Source organism: Anser anser (genome assembly GCF_964211835.1).
Source record: "Anser anser genome assembly, chromosome: 8".
Taxonomy (NCBI): domain Eukaryota; kingdom Metazoa; phylum Chordata; class Aves; order Anseriformes; family Anatidae; genus Anser; species Anser anser.
This window is the reverse complement of record NC_139728.1, coordinates 15,741,887-15,762,707: the sequence shown is the minus strand read 5'-3', so window position 1 is coordinate 15,762,707 and position 20,821 is coordinate 15,741,887. Positions and strand designations below refer to the sequence as shown.

The 20,821-nt window shown below is 45.3% G+C and overlaps 1 protein-coding gene across 7 annotated transcripts in view; it reads right to left on the bottom strand.

Moving 5' to 3' along the window:
* The window catches only part of COLGALT2 (collagen beta(1-O)galactosyltransferase 2), a 154,614-nt gene that overhangs the window by 36,628 nt on the left and 97,165 nt on the right, over positions 1-20,821 (bottom strand). Inside the window, exon 1 of one of the 7 annotated variants that reach the window (XM_083847105.1) lies at positions 17,368-20,771. The exons of 4 other annotated variants lie outside the window; for them this stretch is intronic. In XM_083847105.1, coding sequence (XP_083703231.1) covers positions 17,368-17,618 — 251 coding nt within the window. In that variant the 5' untranslated portion in view covers positions 17,619-20,771. Of the gene's footprint in view, positions 1-4; positions 8,076-8,108; positions 8,248-17,367; positions 20,772-20,821 lie in introns of those variants that run through there. 2 more of the 7 variants (XM_083847109.1, XM_083847110.1) reach the window with 2 other exon arrangements.

Genomic DNA, 20,821 nt, shown 5'->3' with positions numbered 1-20,821 from the left:
CTACCTTGTCTATCCCTTCTGAAGAGCTTGTAGCCATCCATCACAGTACTCCAGTTGTAGAAGTAATCCCACCATGTTTCAGTTATTGCAACTAGGCCGTAGTTAGTCTATCTCACAATCGCTTCTAGCTCCTCCTGTTTGCTGCCCATGCTGCGTGCATTGGTGTAGATGCACTTCAGATGAGACATCTGCCTCACGCCCAGCTTCAGCACTGTTCCCCTAGGCACCTCTCTGGTGAGCCCTGTTTTATCCCCCTCCCCATCATAGCTAGTTCAAAGCTCTCTCCACAAGTCCTGCTAGCTCCTGCACTAGCTCCTGATTTTCTGGGATTATCAGAGCCTTGGAGAGTGCCCTTGAAAAGAACACAATGAGAAATAACTCATTTAATCTCCTATACTCCAGGATCAAGGAATGCACAATAAAAAAATCAAACCCAAAGCATTAATGCTGGAGATAAAACTAGCCCATCCCACCCAGCAAGGCCAATCCCCGCCCTCCAGCAGCCCAAGCAATGCGTAATTCCCATGAACATACAAGATAAGGTTAACCACACACAGTATCTAATGACATCAGACTGTACTTTTGTCTTGATCTATCGCAAATTCTCAGCAAACTAAAACATAGTGCACTTCATTATCCTCTCACTGGCACAGGTTTCACTTGGTAAAAAGTACTTTACACCAAATTTTGGTTTCACCAACATTAAGCAGTCATGACTAAGTTATTTTACAGTTGCACTTTGCAGAAGCCAGCATGGAACTTGGGACTTCATAATTTTGGCCTAACCTTTAAGTAGCCAGTTAGACTGGAAAAACAGAACTTTTCTGAACTACAGGGAATGGTACAGGGCTTCAAAATGAATGGATTATGTCATATTTGCTGGCAACTGGCTGAAAATTATTTATATATAATTAAGAGATTAGGAAAACAACCACTTCTGCCAAGCTGGAAAAAAATATTCAACGCTTGTGTATGAAAAAGTTTTGGTGGATGCCATCTGTAATTTTGTCCATCATGTTTTAGATGAAGAAACAGCTGGAAAGGCAACACCTTCTATACTGAGAGGGTTATGAATATAAAAAAAAGGCACAGCACTGTGTGAACAAGAAATAGTCAATGTATCAATTCAAAACTTTCTGAATTTCTACCAGAGACAGATTTTTACAGTTTCTCACTTTGATGGCTGGGTGTACTCATCTTCTAGGTGCCTCTGGGAATTAGGCAACATGAATCAGGTGGGTTAGAGGGCATGCCTAGAGGCCCCTGAAACCTCCAGCAAAGGTCACAGCCTCCATGGGCACGGCACTGAGGCAGCATTAGAGCTCCATTTTGCAGAGAGGGAAACAAAAGCAAAGAGATTAATGGATTTTTACAAGTCACAAAAGATGAGTGGGTGTCAGGGCTGGGAATGATAAACCAAGCCTACCCTCCCTTCTGGTATATACACAAATAAATTACAAACATTCAGCTTCTGTAGGGCTGTTTACTTAACACATTCACAGAGTATTTGTCATTCTAGTGGTAAATTTGCAGCCATGGCAATCTCAAGAGCAAATTTTCCTCCATGTAGCTTTCAAGAATCTCACAGAAGCTCTAAGGCAAAGCCTCCCTACCTGCTCAAGTATTTTGCTTTCATCACTGAAAACAGCTCTAGGTTTTTGGAGATGTACTTCTAGATTTATTTTTTAAAGCAGTGAAGCGCTTGCACTTAGAGTCCAGCACCCGCAGTGGCATTACTCAACATGACTTACTACTCTCTTAGCATCTCAGTAGGGCACCCGTATCTGCCGAGTTCATTGGTCACAAGACCGCTCCCCTTGCCGACCTTGTGATCTGGCCGTGGTTCCATCCTCACAGGCTGAAAAGGCGCAGTGGGCTGCAGCTGTGAGGTGGTTCATTAACTGCCTCACGTCTTTTTGTGCTTTGAAGGTCTTGTCTCTAAGCAAGCTGTCCAAGTGGGCAGCGAAACCTGTTTTTAGTTTTGCCACTCGAGTTTGCCCAGCTGGGCAGGACTGTTTGTCACCTCAGACACACACCGCAGCACAGAACATGCTCTGAGAGCAGATCCTCCAAACTACGGCTAGATAATCCACAACCTCATCATGTAACAGGGCAGTGTGCAAGCAAGGCATTTCTACTTTAAAATTTTAAATACTTCGGGGTAGCTAAAACTTCTGAGTCTGAATCTCTTTTATTTGTCACCTCATATTTTGCTCACACATATAGGAATCCATATGGCCTCTCCTATGGAGGGAGGCACAGACACACACATTTGCATGATACATGGCTACACCATGTGTGCCATACTATGGATTTCTGAGTTATAACCTGTTTTCTCTGGGAAAGGTCCAATTCTGCACTCAAACTGATGGAAGGTGATGCTACACTGATGGCTAACTTAACTCTAAAGAGTGAAAGAAACACAAACAAGCTCACGGCATTTCCCTAGTCTCATACATAAAAAGGAATGCAGAGTAATATGAGAAAAGCTGTGTCTTTCTCATTCCCAATAAGGAAATGGGATTGTTTAAATTAAGTGGCATTTAAACAAAGCATGGGATTGTTCCCATTATACTACAGGACCTTACACCATGTGGCCATTCTCACTCTGCTGGTCTGCCCTCTCTGTGCAGGTTTGAGAGCAGAAGAATGTGCATGCCCCATTTAGTCTGACTTCTTAAGGCTTAATCCTGACCACAGAGACACATTCTGAGGATAAATATTTTTTTTCCCTTCATTGTGGGGTTGTAAATAAAGAAAGGAAATGAGCACTTAATCTCAGCAGCCACTTATTACTGAATTTATTGGATAATTGGAAGCTCCATAAAATACACATTTACCTTTATTTTGCCAAGTGTGCTTTCCATCTGTGCCGCCACCAGTGTGAGGCATTCACAGCATTAAAATAGCTATAGCCAGGGAATGAACTGCACAAGATAAGGGCAAAGACAGAGCTTTCTACCATCACTGGAGAGACTCCCACACACATCTGCAGGCATCAGATCCAACAAGGACATGCACTGACCCAAACAGCCCTTGCTTGTATCACAGTACTTGTTCAGCAGCGTCCTTATGCCTAGACATTTGAGTTCCCTAGGGCTCTGAGGCAATTTCAAAGGCTAGAAGTCTAAATTTTTGGAACATCTGACAAGCTGATCACAAGGCACTGCTGGGGTTGGGATGAAAATAAGGAGAAGCGTCAGCTGAGTGTGTAGGAAGCCAATCCCAAGCTCGCCCTTTTAGTGAAAAACACCATCCACACCATGATTCCAGTACTACAATACAGAACGGCAGACAGCATAAAACAATAAAACATTAAAAACAGACAAATCAAGTATCCTCTTAATGTAAAATAACATAGGGTGCTTTGGGTTTTAAATAGCAATGTGATATATAAGGAGACATAAACTGAAACCTAATTCCTTATTCAGCTTTTCTTTACCAAGTTGCTTAGAAGTTACACTCCAAGGTATCCCACAGAACATTTAACCTGCTATATACCGCAGGCAAAGCATCACTTAGCGTCACCGTAAGTAATTTGAAAATTTTAGCATCACCTGCTTGCCACTCAAAAAAAAAAAAAAAAGGTTTCATCTGAAACCGGCTCAGGCTCTTTTTCTGAAGGCTTTCATATAAGCCATCAAGAGTTTCACCTGAAATCCATGCAACAACAGCAACTGATGTGTCACATGGTCTGCAAACTGCCAACGTGTCATGTAAGTAACTGGCCACTAGAGGGATTTCTTAAATAAATGAAACAGAAGTAATCAGTTAATTTCTTCATGGAAAAACTGAGACAAGTTTTGTCTCAGTTGAAAAATCATTTGGTCTCTCCTAAACATCTGCCAAGTTTCTCGCTCGGCCTCTGTCTGGGAGAACCCAAAGAACAGATAACAGGTTTCTGAGCTATCAGTCTGCTGAGGATGTTTTCCAGTCTGTAGCCCTTTTTTCTCATGCTCCAAACTTAGCATCTGAGGCAGACAGCAGACACCTTGCAAGACCATTTCAGCATAAACTGTTTCTGGCCTGTCACGATTAAGTAGACCGTTTGTGCTAAAGAGTTTCATTAGCCCATTCAGATTGAGTAACCTGATATAAGATCTAACAAGCTGAAAACTCAGTTTCTTTGGCTCCTTACTTGGTCTCTTCCAAGCGTATTCATAACTTCGATGCCAGAGTTAGCACTGTTTTATTGCTCCATCTGTGCTGTCAGTTCAGGAGACCTGGAGGAAATGTATCTTTGTTGGTCGAGTAGATCTGGAAGAAATATGTCTACCAGAGCAGAAAATGCTGGGGTTTTGGTCTATGTGCTGTGTGGTTGAACAGCTATGTGCCCAAGCTCTTATAACCAGATGTTTTTCTTTATCTGCAGGCTGTCCCAAATCATATGTGTAGTAACCAACTTGGCCACGCACTCTGCAGCCGCAACAGGAGCTGGTCAGATTTGTCAGGCGGGCGATAACTGCTCTAATACGTAATTGCTTTCCCTCAGAGTTCTCACTCAACTGGAGAGGTAAAAAAATAACTGAGAAAGACTTGAACCAGGTTTCCCCTCAGCAAGTCTCCTCCATGGTACATTGAATTTATGCTTGCTAGCATTTGTGATTTATATCCACCTGCTCTGCAGGGGCTGGGCAGTCTGCATTCAAAGATGCAGTCTGCAGCCCGAGTGAGTGCAGCAAGAGATGACAGTCCACGCAGCACCCGCCTTGCAACAGACAATCGAGCAAACTCGAAAGTGAGTGAAGCTATCTGCAGGTTGAGTATGTGATCTTTGCTACCAACGTGGTTGCACCAGGTTTGCAGCTGGCTAAGTGTAGGAAAGAAGTGGCTGCTTTACTTAGCTCTAGCCTAGCTCTGAACACCCTTTCTTTATCCTTTAAACCTGTATCTATATTTATGAAGACTAGGTGGTCCAAAAAGGCAGGTGTGATGTTTGTAGTCACAACATGAGGAAATCCCACCGATAGCAGTTTGATTCTTGTTCTGTAAAACAGAGCTCCCTTCAAGGCCCAGGTATTCAACAAAAAATCCTGGCAACAGCCTTAGTTTGTGTGAAGAAGTCAGAGCAGTGTTCTGCCAGCAGACAGCTATGAGCTCACTAGTCTGAAATAACAACTCATTGACAAGACTTTTTGTGGACACAACTCACTTGTTTGTGAGAGAAATAAGGATGGGGGGAGGCAAAGGGGTGAGTGCATCGGTGCTAGGAGGGATTAAATGTGTAACATAAGCCCACTCCATGGTTTAACGATGATAATTTATATTTAAATCCTGCTTTACATTCAGAAAATAATAAATTAAGATATTTAGCAGCAGTGACATTTTCAAATTCCATTCACACACACTGAACTCATTTCAGATTAATGTTTTGAAAAATAGTGTAACCAATGCCTCCAACAGCCAGAGCTGGAGAAAAAAATATCTGAAGAGGCAAAATACCCAAAAGCAATTATTATTCTCTGCTAACCTATTTAGAAGAGTCGGGGTAGGCTCCTCCAGAGCCCTGAGGCCAGTCATAGATGACAACTAAGTGGAAACTTCACCCAGAACTTCCTACTGACAACGCATGTATCATTTGGAGCACACCGGCTGTATCCAGAAACTGATTTATGCCAGTGAGTCAAGTAAATCTAATGGCACATTACTGGGAAAAAGAAGCATGGTTCTGGTCTACCACCCTGCTGTTAGGGTGGTACCACCCTTGCTTAGGGTCTTAGGGTACCACCCCTGCTTAGGTCTACCACCCTTGCTTAGTTACAAGAACTGGCTGTGCTGCTGCCTCTTCCCAGCAGTCACTAGGACTGCCTGTTTCATTTCAGGTCCAAAGAAATTTCTTTTGCTTTGTCAGGAGAACATCAGCCCTCAGCCCACACCAGCCTCTTCCTAATTTTGTCAGCTCTACAACATTCTGGGGCCTGGAAGCTCTGGGCTCCCCAGCCTTGCCCTGAAAGCAGATCACAAACAGGGTACATACACATCAGGAGCTGAGTGCATCATGCTTGTCTGTGCTATCAGCAACAGGCCTCTTTCTGAACCTCTGGGACGTGAATATCTGCTGGTACCTCAGCCTGCAGCAGCCTGCAACTCCCAGAACCCAAACCTGACCCGAGCTGTTCCACGTAGCAAGTGAAAATAGAAGGAACTCACCTCTTCCAACATCCCACCTGACAGCACCGAGTAACGCAACCAAGACAAATCATAGAAGCTACAGAGTTCCAGGCACGTGCACAGTCAATGCCAACCTTCTTCCTAACTCTACTGGCCACAAAAAAATTCAGTAGTAAATTACAATTTCCAAGTCTTACCCCTAACCATACTGCCCCTCCCCCAAATCTCAGTTCACTCAAAAACATAAGATCATAACGCAAGTGCTCCACCAATACAAGCTCCTCTACATCTATAGGTTCTGCACGGGTGAGAAGTAACTGGAGTTCAAAGTCCCAAGACAAACTCAGCTCTAACCCTAACCAAGTAAGGGATGATATCCACAGCAAAAAAAAAAAATAAATATCTATCAGACATTGGCCCCTCACTGACAACTCCCTGACTTTTTAAGCCTGTGCAACCCATCAATAAAGCAGGTCCTTGAATATTCAGATTTCAAAACCCGAAAGCTAACCTCCAATCTATTCCAGCTGTGTCACACAGAGGTCCCTTGTATACATCAAACCAAAAAACACTGCTACCTGCTGACACCAACTCTCTTCCCATCTCTTCCTGCCGGGTTTTGCAGGATCTGTGCTCATATCTAACACTAGCCTCAATTATAACTAGTAGATCCATTCAAAACAAAAAGAACACATGGCACTGACAAAGAGGGAGCTAAAATAATTAGAAAGGCTATTGCTTGTAGAATCCAGCAGCAAGACAAGGCTTTTCAACTAGGATTTGTTTGGAGTTTGTAATAGAAATATTCTAGAACTAGAAAACCCCACCAAACTATAAAAGAACAGCATACAGCTTTGGTTTTCCTGGACAAAGCTCTCAACTTTGCAGAAGCAGCAGAACCCAGCAGTGACCTGAGTGTCTGAACTTCCAAATTTCTCAGCCATACTATGAACTACATCATAAAAGAGAGTAAGGTATTACCCTCTTGCTGACCACAGACAAGAACAACCTTAGAACTCTACACTCCTCAGTCATAAATCTAATCCCCAAACCTACTCCCAATCCTACTCGTACAGAGGAGACCAATCTCTCAAGTAAAATAGAGCGTAAGGTACCATGCCCACAAGGCGACTGCCTCCTCCTGAAAACTGTGGGCCCTGCACGATTAGCAATAAACATGCTTCCGAAGTAAAAAAAAAAAACTTCTACACCCAAGTCCCATTACATCTCACAGTAACAGAATTCAAGCTCCTCACCCCACTGCTCATTAGCAGCAGAGATCTCTGCATAAAATCTGAACTTTACCCCCCTCTGTCTGTAACTGACTTTTCCAGTTATGCATAGAGAATCAATCCTATATTAACATAAGACAAATACTTTGGTCCTTCACAGCAGCAGTTTTCTAAAACAATGACTGCTCGGACCTTTTTCTCCCAAGCGCTAACTGCAACCTCAGCTCCAACCCCTTGTGATCACTGTGGTTGATCTAAAATGATGGAACAACCACAGCCTTTCATGTCATCTTTCTAGCCAATCCTAGACAAGAATTAATGGAAAATAAAACATGGGCCATCGGTTCCTGAAGACACCAGTACTCGTTTTAACTTCCCAGTGTGCAGAAAAGAGCAATAGTGCAGCTTCTGTTGTTTTCCAAACCACAGACGCCTTTGCCCTAGACATGCAGTTCCCACCCCGACCCTTCATCCTTCATTATTCCCCTTTTGTTAGCATCCCTGCAGTGACTCGTACACATAACTGCTGTGCTTCTCACTTCTCTTTAGATCATTTTTGTCACTGCCTTTACGGGTTATAGCATCTGTTACAAATTCTTGTTAGACTACAGGAACGGACACTAATAATTTAAGAATTTTTGAGAGCAAACACACATTCCTCATTAAACCTCTTGGGAAGTTAATAGCATTAATATGCATCCCAATGCTGAAACTCCCTTGAGCAGCTAATCTGCAGCTAAATGTCAGGATCGTGGGATTTCATACCTGAAACAGCTCTGAAAGCAGGGACCCCGGTGTATTACTGTATCAGTACACCTGCCTGTGCCTCCATCATGCCTCTCCGGGGGCTGTGTCGCTGCTGAAGAATTTATTTATCTTCTCACACAGAGCTGCAGCTGGGAGACATAACTCCCCCAAACAGTCACTTCCCTGCTGGCAGGACACGAGATGAGGCAGCCAAGGACCACACTCCAGCACTCATCAGGGAAAACAGCTAACTAGCTACAGCAGCCCAAGTCAGTGCAGCTGAGGTCAATGCTCTGCACCTGTGCTCCTCTTCTCTGCCACAAACATTTTTAAAAAAATGAACCAAAAAACCCACATTGGCTCCTCTCCAAAGAGTTTTTAATCTCACTTAAACACACTGATTTTTTTTTGATGCAATGCTGACTTAATATCCCTGCATCCTTCCATAAACTGGTTAAGTGCTGATAATTAAAGGAGAGAGAAAAGCCCTGCTGCTGCCATTAACATTAGCAAGACTTCCTATTTCATGTTTCTCAGAGCAACTAGAGGAACAAAAAATTTCTCACTACTCCTTCTGGTTGCCTAAAACTCAAGCTTCCTAGTTAACCTCATTCTAGGACTGCGACAAGGTGGCTTTTGACTAACAACACAATTCACTTACTAGTCTGACTACAGGAACTTAGGTTTGTTTGGCTGAAGTCTGGTGGGGAATAATTCATGGCTTCAAACTAATACACGGGGAAAAAAAAAAAAAAATCGGTGCTTGCATTTGGCAGAGTTTAACATCCACGTCATAATTAGCGGTTCAAAGTATAAGTGCTGGAAACCAGCCTTTTCCTCCAATTTTGTTAAGTACCTTTTAAGGACAGGAATGATTGAAAACACTGAGGAAATAACGCAAACGACAGCTCTGAATTCCTGGGCTACTCCCAAAGGCTCAGTGCAGTTCTCTCTTTCAGGAGCAGCTGTTGAGCCACAAGAAGATTCTGATCTGCTAACAAAAGAGAGCCACCTGCTATCAGCTTCAAGACAAACCAACACATCACACTTAATGCAACCTAGTTTGCCAGTGGGAAAAATTCAAACCATTCTGCAGCCATACATAACCCTTCCCCTGCAGAGGGATCAAAGAGCAAAAATAAGTAAACAATCCTTTAATAATGAAGGGAGATTGAAAAATCCATTTCTTTTGGAACTAAAGACTTTCAAAACTATCGTGAAAGAGTTTTTGTGAGCCCTGTCAGGTCATTTCGGTTTCCACGGACTCCCCCCCCGTCTTCTGCTTCAGCATGAGTTTAGATCCTCCTAAGTCCTAGGGAGCATGTGGGACAGTTCCAAGCTTAATGTATTTTCTGGTCCAGTTCAGGATCTGCTTATGCTTATGAAGAGATATATTATTCCTACCAGCACATACAGGCAGAACAAAAAGTTAAGTTAGAAACTTGTTCAATTTCATGTACCACATCCACAAGGGGAATAGGAACAACACTGAACCAGACACCTTCAGCACTTCCAGCATTTGAAAAGTCCCTGGAAAAGAGCATGGACTGATTTTGGCAAAAACATATTCCAATCCCAAAATAACACTCTCATTTTTTATGCTGTTTTACCTGATTGCAGAGTTACGTATTAGTAAGTGGGGAAGACATACTGATCATGTAAATAACTGGTGACATACCAGCTTTCATTCCTGAATCCCCTCTCAAAGAAAGTGCCTGAGCATAACTCAGGCCCTCTGCAGTGAAACTCCTATTGCAGTCTCATTAAGCCATTTATTCGGCAGTGCCACATCTGTCCAGATGGAGATCAACATGTTACATTACATTATCAAACATTATCACAACCAAGGTGGTTCTCAGAAAACAGGGGCAACTAAACCCCATGTGAAAGCACGTATCAATTCTAGTCAGCCAGCAAAAGTTCAAATCGCCACTTATTTGCTAGGCCCCCTGTTAGCTTCCCAAGAAGAAAACCAGAGTCATTCTACAGTAACAGTGGTACTCTGGTCCCATTACTTCAAGCTTGGGAACTTTTATTTTATTTATATACATAAACGAACACACAAACTCCAAAAGCAATTATTTCAGTGTTTAAAAACTGGATTCTTGTGCTATATGAAGCAAATAGCGCATTTCCATTTTTAAAAATGTCCTTTTTCTTTACTGATGGGCCTGTTAGCCGTGCCACATGATTGTCTGGAGAAGCTGGGCATTTTGGCAGATGTGGAAAATACTAACATTTTTTCTTCCTTTCTTTAGCCTGAAATTTTGATGCATGTGGGCCCCATTAGCCCTAATCCACCTTTGAAGATGAAGCTAAAAACATCATCAGCATAAGCTATGCATCATTAAAATAAAGGAAATGAAATGCACACAAATAGGTTGAAATAACACTAAGTCTGAGACATCATCCCACAGGAAGGAAATACCAGGTTCTGACAGACACAGTACCCTGCACTCACTCGTCTCGGTCCTGCCTTGCTGCTACAGCCCATATGGCCTTTCTGGGGGTCCCAAGCGACTGAAGGACGACAGCGAGTGCTGGCAACGGGCAGCTCCCAGTGCTCTGCACACCATGTGTATCACTGATCTATTTTTAGAAAATCCTGACCCAGTACATGAAGGCTTTCAGTCTCAGGGGATTCAGATAAATAACTGCAGGTGCTGTGGTACTTTACATAAAAGTTAAAAAATGCCTTAAATAGAGAGTTCATCCTGATGAGCAACAGCGTAGCTGCCCTGCTGCCCCCTCTCAGACTTCTGAAGAAGAGATCTGGCACCGTTCTGAAAAGTAGGCATGCTTAATGGAGCAGAAAGAACAAGCAAAAGGGGGAAAAAATCCACTGGAGCAACAGTCTTCATGCAAGTTTGTCTTTCCCCCAAGGTCTGCCACCCTCCTAGACTCACGCTCAGCTGATAAAAATTTCCAAGACGCTTCTTGCTAGTGCTTGGCTCCCTGGAACAGGTTGCCCACAGACTGTGGAGTTTCCCTCCCTGGGGATACTCAGCACTTGAAATGAAATGCTACTGGGCAGCCTGCTCCAGCTGAGCCTGCTTTGAGCAGGAGTTGGGACTAGATGACCTCCACTGGCACCTTCCAACCTTAACTGCACATCAGCCTAGGGAGCAGGCTCCAGCTGGCGGAGCAATGCAGAAGGGAAGAGGTGTTTGTCCTCGTAGTTGGAGGAGGACAGCAGGAACGGGGCAGACTTCATCTGGATCATTCCTAACTGATCCATACTTCCAGATTCACCAGAAGTTAAGGAGCTGAAATAGCTTGCACACCAGAAATACACAAATGAAACTTTTTTTTTCTTTTTTTCTAAAGAAAGAATTAACTCCAGTACTTTACAGCCAACATTGGTTGCAGCTGGTTCACCAACACTCCCACAGCTGCCTCCCACTTCTCCCACACTGCACAGACTTCAGAAGACATGACGGTACAAAACCCTGATAGTCTGCAGCCTTGCCTAGACAAAAAATCCCCACTACGGGGAACTTCAGAGCCAGCTTGACAGACAAGGCATAATGTGAGATCCTGCCCTGGGCAGCAATGAACTAGATGACTCCTTGAGGTCTTTTCATCCCTACCTTGTACCTATTAAAAAAATATATATCCCTGACCTTTGAAAGCATGCAAAAGCTTATAATAAAAAGCAACAGCTGATAACAAACTCTCATTTTCAAACACACAAAGTATGCAGAATTTAGACCAAAACCAAAAACAAACACACTGTATTGTATTAACTAGTTTCACAGAACATTTATGCATTTCAAGATGTCATTTTTGTGTTATAATTCCCTCCCTCTTTCCCAAGAGGACTCATTATTAATTTTTATGTAAAATCCCGGTATTCAAATTCATGTCTAGCAGACCCTAATAAAAGATGTGGTTCACAATGTTCTTTAACACAATCAGAGGCATCATAATCTGGCAATTTAAGAGCACAGTGGGAAAAAAATAATACAGAAACTGCTGCTACCCAGCAAATGTTTGCCATCATACAGCTGATGCTTATTGTAACATTTCTCTGCAGCACTGCAAAGTGTTTAGCTGAAGAGTAGATAAGTCTTGCTGTGCAGACCTCGGTTAGGCACAGCAGTCACTTTCAGCTTCCCTTCATATGCTTCCATTGAAGGATTTTACGATGTCATTTGCGTAAGTTTGCCAAGACTTATATGAGGGAGGCAGACCCAAAAGACAAAAAAAGTTTCTGTGGATATTGGGATAGGATCATTTCTTTAGTCTTCCCTGATTTTTCATTTCTTACATAATTTACAGGACTGAAGTGTAAAAATGACCTCACTAAGAAAGAAGTTTCAAAAAATGTCAATTTTGAATATTGTCTCTGGTCCTCACAGATCCAAGAATCTTGTATAGGTTACCTAACCTTTCTTCCCTCATTTCCCCAGCTAGGAATTAAAAGCATTTTACTCCCAGTCTTTCTTTTGATGTTGTAACTTAAGTGCAAGTTCTTTGGAGGAAAGACTCGACATGACATCCTGCACAACAAGATAATCGCCCTCTATGACTATGCTATTAAAGCTAACTAAAGCTATCTAATTTTTTAAAAATCTACAAACATGAATGGGAAACTAAATCCAGTAGGTTTAAATTGCAAACCAAGTGAAAAGTCAATTTGATTTCTAAAACTTCAGTTTTAATATTGTGATGTGCAAGTCACAGCACAGGTGAGCGATTTGTAAACAGGTACCAGACATGGGTGGACAGAAGGAACGCACACAGAGCCGGGGACCAAAACTTCAGCATTCCTGAGGGATTGATACTGACCGTAAAGATAAGTGTGGCCTCGCTGCACAAACAGACACAAGCACAGAAAACACAGCATATTTGAAAGCCAATGCTTCCCAGTGAGTAATAACGCTATTAAGGTCTCAAATGATCCCTGCATTTTACCAGAAAGCAGCTTCACGTAGAACTTCTCACATTTAAAAGTAAATTGTTGAAGAACAAGAAAATATGTAGCTATAGTATCATGAGCTAGTTGTAGACTAATGATGTATAATTATGAAAGTTATCATTACTGTACTGATCTCATCAGTTTCTATTTTTGGCTACAACTAGCTCCTCTAAGTCTAAACCATTCACTCACTGGGAACAGTTACAGAACATCCAGCGCTCTATCATCCAGGATCTCTCCCAGCTCCCACCATCTGAACTATGGCTCTTGTTTTCATTTCTGAAGTGTAAGCATGTTCTAATCAGCAAGACAGGCACAGATTTTCAAGCACAAAAGAACCTAATTATTGCTTCCAAGTACCAACTCATTTAGGTAGGTACTTAAATCCCCAGGTTAGTGAAAGATGAGACAGCAGAAGGCCCAAAATGAACAGGTATTTAAAGACGGAATTACAGACAACTTTCTTTGCTACACTGTCACCTAATCTGGGGGTAAGGAAAAGTGTAAACTGACATGATAAACTGCTAAATACACACACTTTTAATTTGCTTACTACAGCCAAGGTGCTCCTTAACTGAGTGGAGCTCAATAATTAAATAAACAAATCTCTGCACTGCTACTCTTCAAAACGGGAAAAACACCCCAAACCAGCTAAAAGAGGGGTTGGGGCATGCCCACTGTGTAGCTTCTTGGTCATTCTTGTCCAAGACAGAGGAACACTCTTCCCCCCCTCTGCAGCTCTCCTCTGACCCCAGCGCAGGATTGCAGCAAGTCTCCAGAACGTGCCCCAGTCTCCTGCTCGGCTAGGCTGGGTTCACAGCACAACGCCGCTGACTCGGCCCTGAGAAAAGCTCAGCCCACCCCAGTAAACATGCCAACTGCACACACACCGGGAGCACATTAGAACACCCCCCAGCCAAAAAAACAGACTGATTTGGATCCAAGAGCCTTGTTTTCCTGAGTGCTCTCCAGTGTCGCAGGTCTCTGGCCTGCCTCTCGCAGTGCCACGCACTGGGGAGCCCAGCACCGGAGGGCTGCAGGAGGCCCCCGCTGCCACCCCCAGGGTGAGCCTGAGGCAGCCTCACGGCTTTGGCCTGCCTGGGGAGCGGGCTTCTGCTGCTAAGGCAGGGACTTGGCAGGTCCCAGGCCGGGTGGTCAGCACCAGGGCTCCAGACAGGCTGCGGGCAGTGCAGACTAAGCGAGGCCTGGTCAAAGACCTGAGTAGTTCACAGACGTCCCCGCCACTGCGGCATTAAGGCAGCCCTGGCTGGTGCCAACCAGGCTCCAGAAGACAAGGACAGCTGGGGTTAAGGCAGGCTAGGGGCCATTCCCAACAGACCTCCTGACTCTTGGAGGGGGAAGGAAGGAAGGAAGCATTTAACTGAACGGACCAGGGACACGACATGCCAGTTGGCCCCAGACCAAATGGCCTGCTCAATGCATTAGGATGCATGTGGCCAGCAAGTCCTTCCTCACAACTACAGACGCTGAACGAGTCAGAATTAAGACCAAAGGGAACAAGGGAGTACAGGACTGTCCAGCATGCACCCTTCATTTGGTATCAGGCTAACAAGGATTGAGACTTACTGACGCAGGATGCTTACAGAAAATTCAGTGTCTGCTTCAAACTCATTCACTGTCTCTTGACCCATCTTTGCTGTCAGTAATAAAACTTCCTCCAAGAGATCTGTCTGAGAAATCCACTATAGAATTTAAGCCCTCAAGCAATACAGAGACCATATGGAAGTTAAAGAGATTATATATCTTTTTAATTTTCATTCTCAAGACCTGCATTTGCGCATTTTTAAATGCTGACTCAAGAAACTGTTAAGTGGAATACAAGTGGCAGTGAAGGAATGCAGCTCTTTAACAGCCACCACTTCACTGCCACTCCAACCAAAGTAGCCCCACAAGCCATGGCACACGGACACAGGTAAATCTGGAATTCAGCTATTGAAAGCACTGTCGGGTACGGAGGCTGAAACACAATATGCTTCCAGAAATTGATTTTATTGTTTCATTTGTTCTCAAGAGACTTGACAGATACAATCTGTAAGCCTTCTCTCGGTGGGTGCTTGTGTCCCGAATGTCCGCAGGTCTGAAAAAGCCTGTCACTGGGGAGCTGAAGTGACCAGGACTAACGTTCACCCAGGAACTGGTGCCGCCTGGCATGCGCTGCTCCCTCTCCCTCTGATGCAACTCACAGGGTCTACAGAAGTCCCTTTTCAGGTGCCATGACATTTTAGTCATTCTGATTTCCAAAAGCCTGCCACGTTCAACAGCAGTTTTTCTAGTTTATCCACTCCTTGTGTTTGCACACAATCCTCCTAGGGATACCACTCCATTTTAAAAGCTGTAGGGGCAGTTAATGCTTTGCAGGACTTAAATAAGCAATCAAAGAAAACACAAAACCAAACACTTCTGAGCTTCTACAGTGAGAAGCATTCCAGGATCTGCCTTGCTTTAGTGAACAGGTCTATGCTTACAGACATTCAGGCAAGCACTCTTGGTTCAATCACAGGCTATATATGTAGGGTCTGACAATATCTACTCATATATATCTTACAGAAGCACAGAATCATTTAGGTTGGAAAAGACTTCCAAGATCATCCAGTCCAACCTTTAGTTCAACATTTTCATGTTCACCACTAGCCCATATCCCTAAGCACCACATCTACACATTTTTTGAAGACCTCCAGGAATGGTGACTTAACCACTTCCCTGGGCAGCCTTTGTCAATGCCTCACAACTCTTTCAGTGAAGAAATTTTTCCTAATATCCAACTTAAACCTCCCCTGGCACAACTTAAGGCCATTTCCTCTTGTCTTAGCACTTAGTGCTTGGGAGAAGAAAGTGACCCACATCTCACCATCGCCTCCTTTAAGGTAATTGTAGAGCGTGATGAGGACTCCCTGAGCCTCCTTTTCTCGGGGATAAACAACCCAAGTTCCCTGTAAGACTTGTCCTCTAGACCCTTCACCAGCTACGTTGCCCCTCATCTGATACGATGAAATCCAAACCAGCAAAACTCCTACTGATAGAAATGAAAGCAGGGTCACATACCTACACACAGGTGAGTCTTGCATTCACCCACTACTAAACATCCACTTGTAACTGCACAGCCACCTTGTCTGTGCAGCACACCATGTCTGTGCTGCTATCATGACATTTTTTTGTGCACACTAAACTTAAAATAACTAAATAAATAAAGCTGTCGCTAATTCTCTGTAAAGACCCACAGAGGACCTGAGGACAAGTAACAAGCACGTTCCTGGAATACAGGCAGAAACATCTAGTCCTGCGGACTTAATGCTACTTCAGCATCAATGAATGACCAGGGGCTGTATGGAGGGTATGTATCCTCCCTACATCCCTTTATGCAAAGACACACTTTATCAACTCCAAGTTAACAGGAGTCTCCCCACTGACTTCAGTGATTTGTGATCAAGCCCTACATCAGCATTTCTTATTTTTTACACAATTTCCACGATTTCCATGCCTAAAATAATGAGACTATTTTGGACCCATCCAGGCAGGTCCCGTTGCTCCCCTCATTTATGTCAAGTTGAGAGGGAAAGAATTTTTTTTAATCCCTACAGATAATGACTGACCAATTTCCAAATTGGTCTAATTCCTCCGTCCCGACACACGCTTCATTGCCACAGCTGCCCCCATGCTGTGATTTCTGAATACATCTTTGAATGCGTCTTTCAGAGGACAGCCTTGCAACAATGCTCCTTTTCAATGCCCCCCAGCACCTCCTCAGCACATCCGCCCTGCAGCCCTGGCAGACCCCGGCAGCCTCCCCAGGCAGCCTGGCATTTAGCAGCCAGCAAGCAGAACTAGCTCTAGCAGCCCGGCTCTCCGTACTGAGCCGCGAGTACCTGGTGTCTGCGGGTTTGGACAAACGCTAAGCGCTGAAAGAAACACAGGATCATTAAGGTTGGAAAAGACCTCCAAGATCATCTGGTCCAGCCGCCACCCTACCACCACCTTCACCCACTAAACCGTGTCCCTAAGCGCCAGGTCCAACCTTTCCTTAAACACCCCCAGGGACGGTGACTCCACTACTTCCCTGGGCAACCCGTTCCACTCTTTCTGAGCACAAACGTCTCCTCATTTCCAGCCTAAACCTCCCCTGGCATAACCTGAGGCAACCTGAAAGCTCCCCGGCTTCAGGCCAGCTTCGCCCCCAAGCCCCGGGGGCTCGGCGGGGCGGCCGGGGGGGGCTGAGCCGAGTCCCTCGCCCCTTCCCAGGCACGGCCCCGCCGCCAGCCCCCCGACCCCTCTCGCCCCACATCCCAGCGGGGGGGACGCTCGCAGCCCGCGCGGCCCCGGCCCCCCGCAGCCCCTTACCAGAGGGCGATCCTGCTCTTGGGGTAGCGCAGCCTCTCGATGCAGCCGAGGAAGTGGGGCAGCGTGTGCGCCGCGTTGCGGGCGATGATGGCCAGGAGCACGGTGGGCTCCTGCGGAGCCGACTCGGGCAGGGGCTGGGGCTGCAGCTGCGGGCTCGGCGGCGGCGGCGGCTCCGGGGGCAGGCCGGCCCCGCAGCCGCCCGGCAGCAGCAGGAGGACGAGGAGGAGAGGACGGGGGGCGCGCGGAGCCATGATGGGTGCCGGAGCAGAGCCGCGGGGAGGAGCGGTGCCGGCCCGGCGCCCCCAAAGCCGGCCTTTGTGGGCAGCACGGCTCGGCACGGCTCGGCACGCCCCCGGCAGGCCGCCGGGCGGAGCGGCGAAAGGCGCCGGTATCGGGCAGCGGGGGCTCGGCGGGGAGCCTGGGCTGGAGCCGAAGGCAGCGCCCGGGCGGGAGGCTCACCCCCGCCGTGCCTGAGGTGCTCGGGGCTCTGGCCGGCACCCTCCAGCTGCAGGAGGGGCAAGGAGCGCGGCCGCCCGGGCTGCAGCCGGGAAAGTGAAGGTGAAGGTGAAGGTGTTCGTGTTCCCCGCACCGCACCGACACCCGCCACGCAGCCGCTCCCATGCGCGGGGAGAGCGTTGCTGCTACGGGACAGGTGACGGTTTAACAACGAAACATATAAAACACGTTACGGTAATTAAAATCATTGGGCCGTCATCTTAAAAGAGGCATAATAATCACAGCGCTCTTAGAAGTTAATAGGATTTGGGCATGTTAAACCCTTTTTGAGACGAAATCCTTCATTAACTCTAAGGGCCCCAGCACGGTGTCTCTGGGCCCTGCTGTGAGCAGCCAGTGCCCCCGAGCCGAACAGAGCCAGCCCAGGCGGGCAGCGCTGCTGCCTGTGTGCCGGCAAGACTCAAACGGGAGGAAACGTCCAGCAACCCAATAACTGTCCGTTAATTATCCATTGTCTCGTTGTGAATGGTCTGCGGCCCAGGCAGCATACAGCTAACTCATGTCTGCACTGCTCTTGGTTTATGGAACGTTATTTATCACCCACACGCAAAAAGGATCACCCTAGGAAAGCTGAACTTCAATCAAGAATCTCCAGAGGTCGCATCAATGGCACTAAAATACAGGAAGCTTCTGCAATTTGTACGTGTCCTCCTGAACAATTAAGGAGAATATATTCTACCTGCTTGCCCTTCACAACACCTTTATAATTGTCCTTCTGGAGCAATACATTAATGAGGCTTTCATGGCTCAATCGCCACATGTTGCTTTTATGCTCTGATTCATTAATCGAATAGAAGGAACAGTGCTGTAGTCTGCACAAAGTGATTAGGGTTTTTCAGGAGCCAGGCGATTCCACACGCATGTAATACCACTGTCACCCGCAGGACCACTTGCATTCGGAAGATGGGGACATTTGGGAAGGCAGGGTCAGCCATGCCCCCATACTGCAGAGCCAGCGTGGCCAGGTTAGCACAGGATCAGGGCCAAGCACAGACAGTTTTCTCCCAGAAACAAGGGAAGACGTGGGAAGCAGACTGCAGAGCCACAGCTCTGTCTGATGTGCAAAGCTGAGCACAAAGGTACAATCCAGCACAGCCTTAGTGCAGTTAGCATGCTTGTAGAAGGAGGAGTGTACTGTCTAGCCTGTGCCTACTCTTGCTGTCTTCAGTGAAATCTAAAGTGGTGTCAACACTTTTCAGATTGCTCCTTTCTTTTTGTTTTGTGAACAGCATCAGAACCTTAACAATTTGCTGGAGGCAAATAAAATGCCCCCAGCAGCATCCTACAACAAGTAATTTTCTCTGCAAAATGACTTTCTCCTCACTCGTACCAGTTACTTTGCTGGCTTCCTCATGTTGGTACACAAAGGAAAAAAGTCCTTCCATACCCTGGAGAGGGGGCAGCAGATGACTGAAACATTAGCTGTTTCTCAGCGCGTAAGAGAAAGGAGTCAACTCAGCTTAATTTTCTACTCCCAACCAGGTGAAAGTTTGGAAAGTTCAGGTCAACAGTAAGCCTTACAATGCACATAATTCTTACATCTATAAATGCATATATCTTTACAAATATATATATATAAATATGTATACACTTTTAAGTTATTAGTAGCCAAAGTTGTATCCTGTGTTTTTTTTATAAACCAAGACCCAGTCTTGCTGTGACGGAACAATTAACCGCCCTGTGGTGAACTATTCCAGCTTCTGGGGAAGAAACAGCTTTTTGTAGAAGTCTCACAGAAATACTTTTTAGGACATTTGTCTCAGCCTCCTCTAAATATCCAGACCAAACAAGAATAGTCCAGCTGTGGGAACTGTCTCCAGCAGCAGCATACTCTGGCAGCGAGGCAGGTAACAAATTCTCTGAGGCAAGCTTCTTCTGATTCAGACTCTTTTTCCCACCCAGCACTAAAAAGAGGATCCATCTTTCGAAGAAAGCACAGCATGTATACGCACCTAGAAGAATCTACAGACAAGTCTATTTTCTTTCACTTGCATTTTCACCTGAGGTCTCAAATCCATCCAATTCTTTTCCAAGCAGCCAACTATGCCACCATTGCCAACCCTTCCATGAAAGTCTCAGAGACTGGAATTTCTATTTTTAATTTTGTGCCCAGGGAACTGAATGCTGGCTAAAACTATGCTTTTTGAAGAGACCAACCTCCTCAAAACTTCTTGAGTAAGATTGGTTCCAATATGTCTTTGTGTGGCTACAAGCCACACACCAATTCAGGTACTTGATACATATTGATTTCTTTTCATTGATGCTTTACTTCTAGGCTTAATGATTATAATATACTAAGATGGGTTAAAGACTGTTCATTTAGGCCCTGCATCAATTTGATCATCTCAAGATCATACTCAGCGCTTCCTCTCATCAGTGTAGTTGTCAGCCTGTTTTCAATGTCAGCCAGATTTTCCTTGGTGTAGCCTGATTAAGAACAAGCACAGTGCACTAGGAGGGGCTTTGCAGTTTCTCATCTGCTGTGACAACAATATGCTCTAGGTATCTGTTAAAATTGCATAGCTTTTTCCTGCGTGGACACCAGCTTGAAGCTATTCATAATGCTGTAAGACACAGGCCTGACTTCATTTAAACCGGTGTCTGAATTTACCAAAAGAGGCACCAAGACAGATAGAGCCGATAAGCCAGACCAGCAGTTGTATGTATGCATGTATACTTGTACCAGCAGTCTGAGATATTCCTAAATAAAGCAGTCTGAGATGCTTTTAATAACGATACCTTGAATCTAAATGTCTTAACCAGTCTATAAAAACTTTGGACGCCATACATTAATAATATAGTATTTGCTTTTGTTCCTATTTTGCTCCGTGTCGTGCTCCCCTAAAACTTCCCCAGGCTCCACATCTCTGCGGCCTCCTCTCGCCTCGGGCACCGCTTCTGCGCTCCCCCCACCGCCGGGGGCCGGAGCCGGTTACTC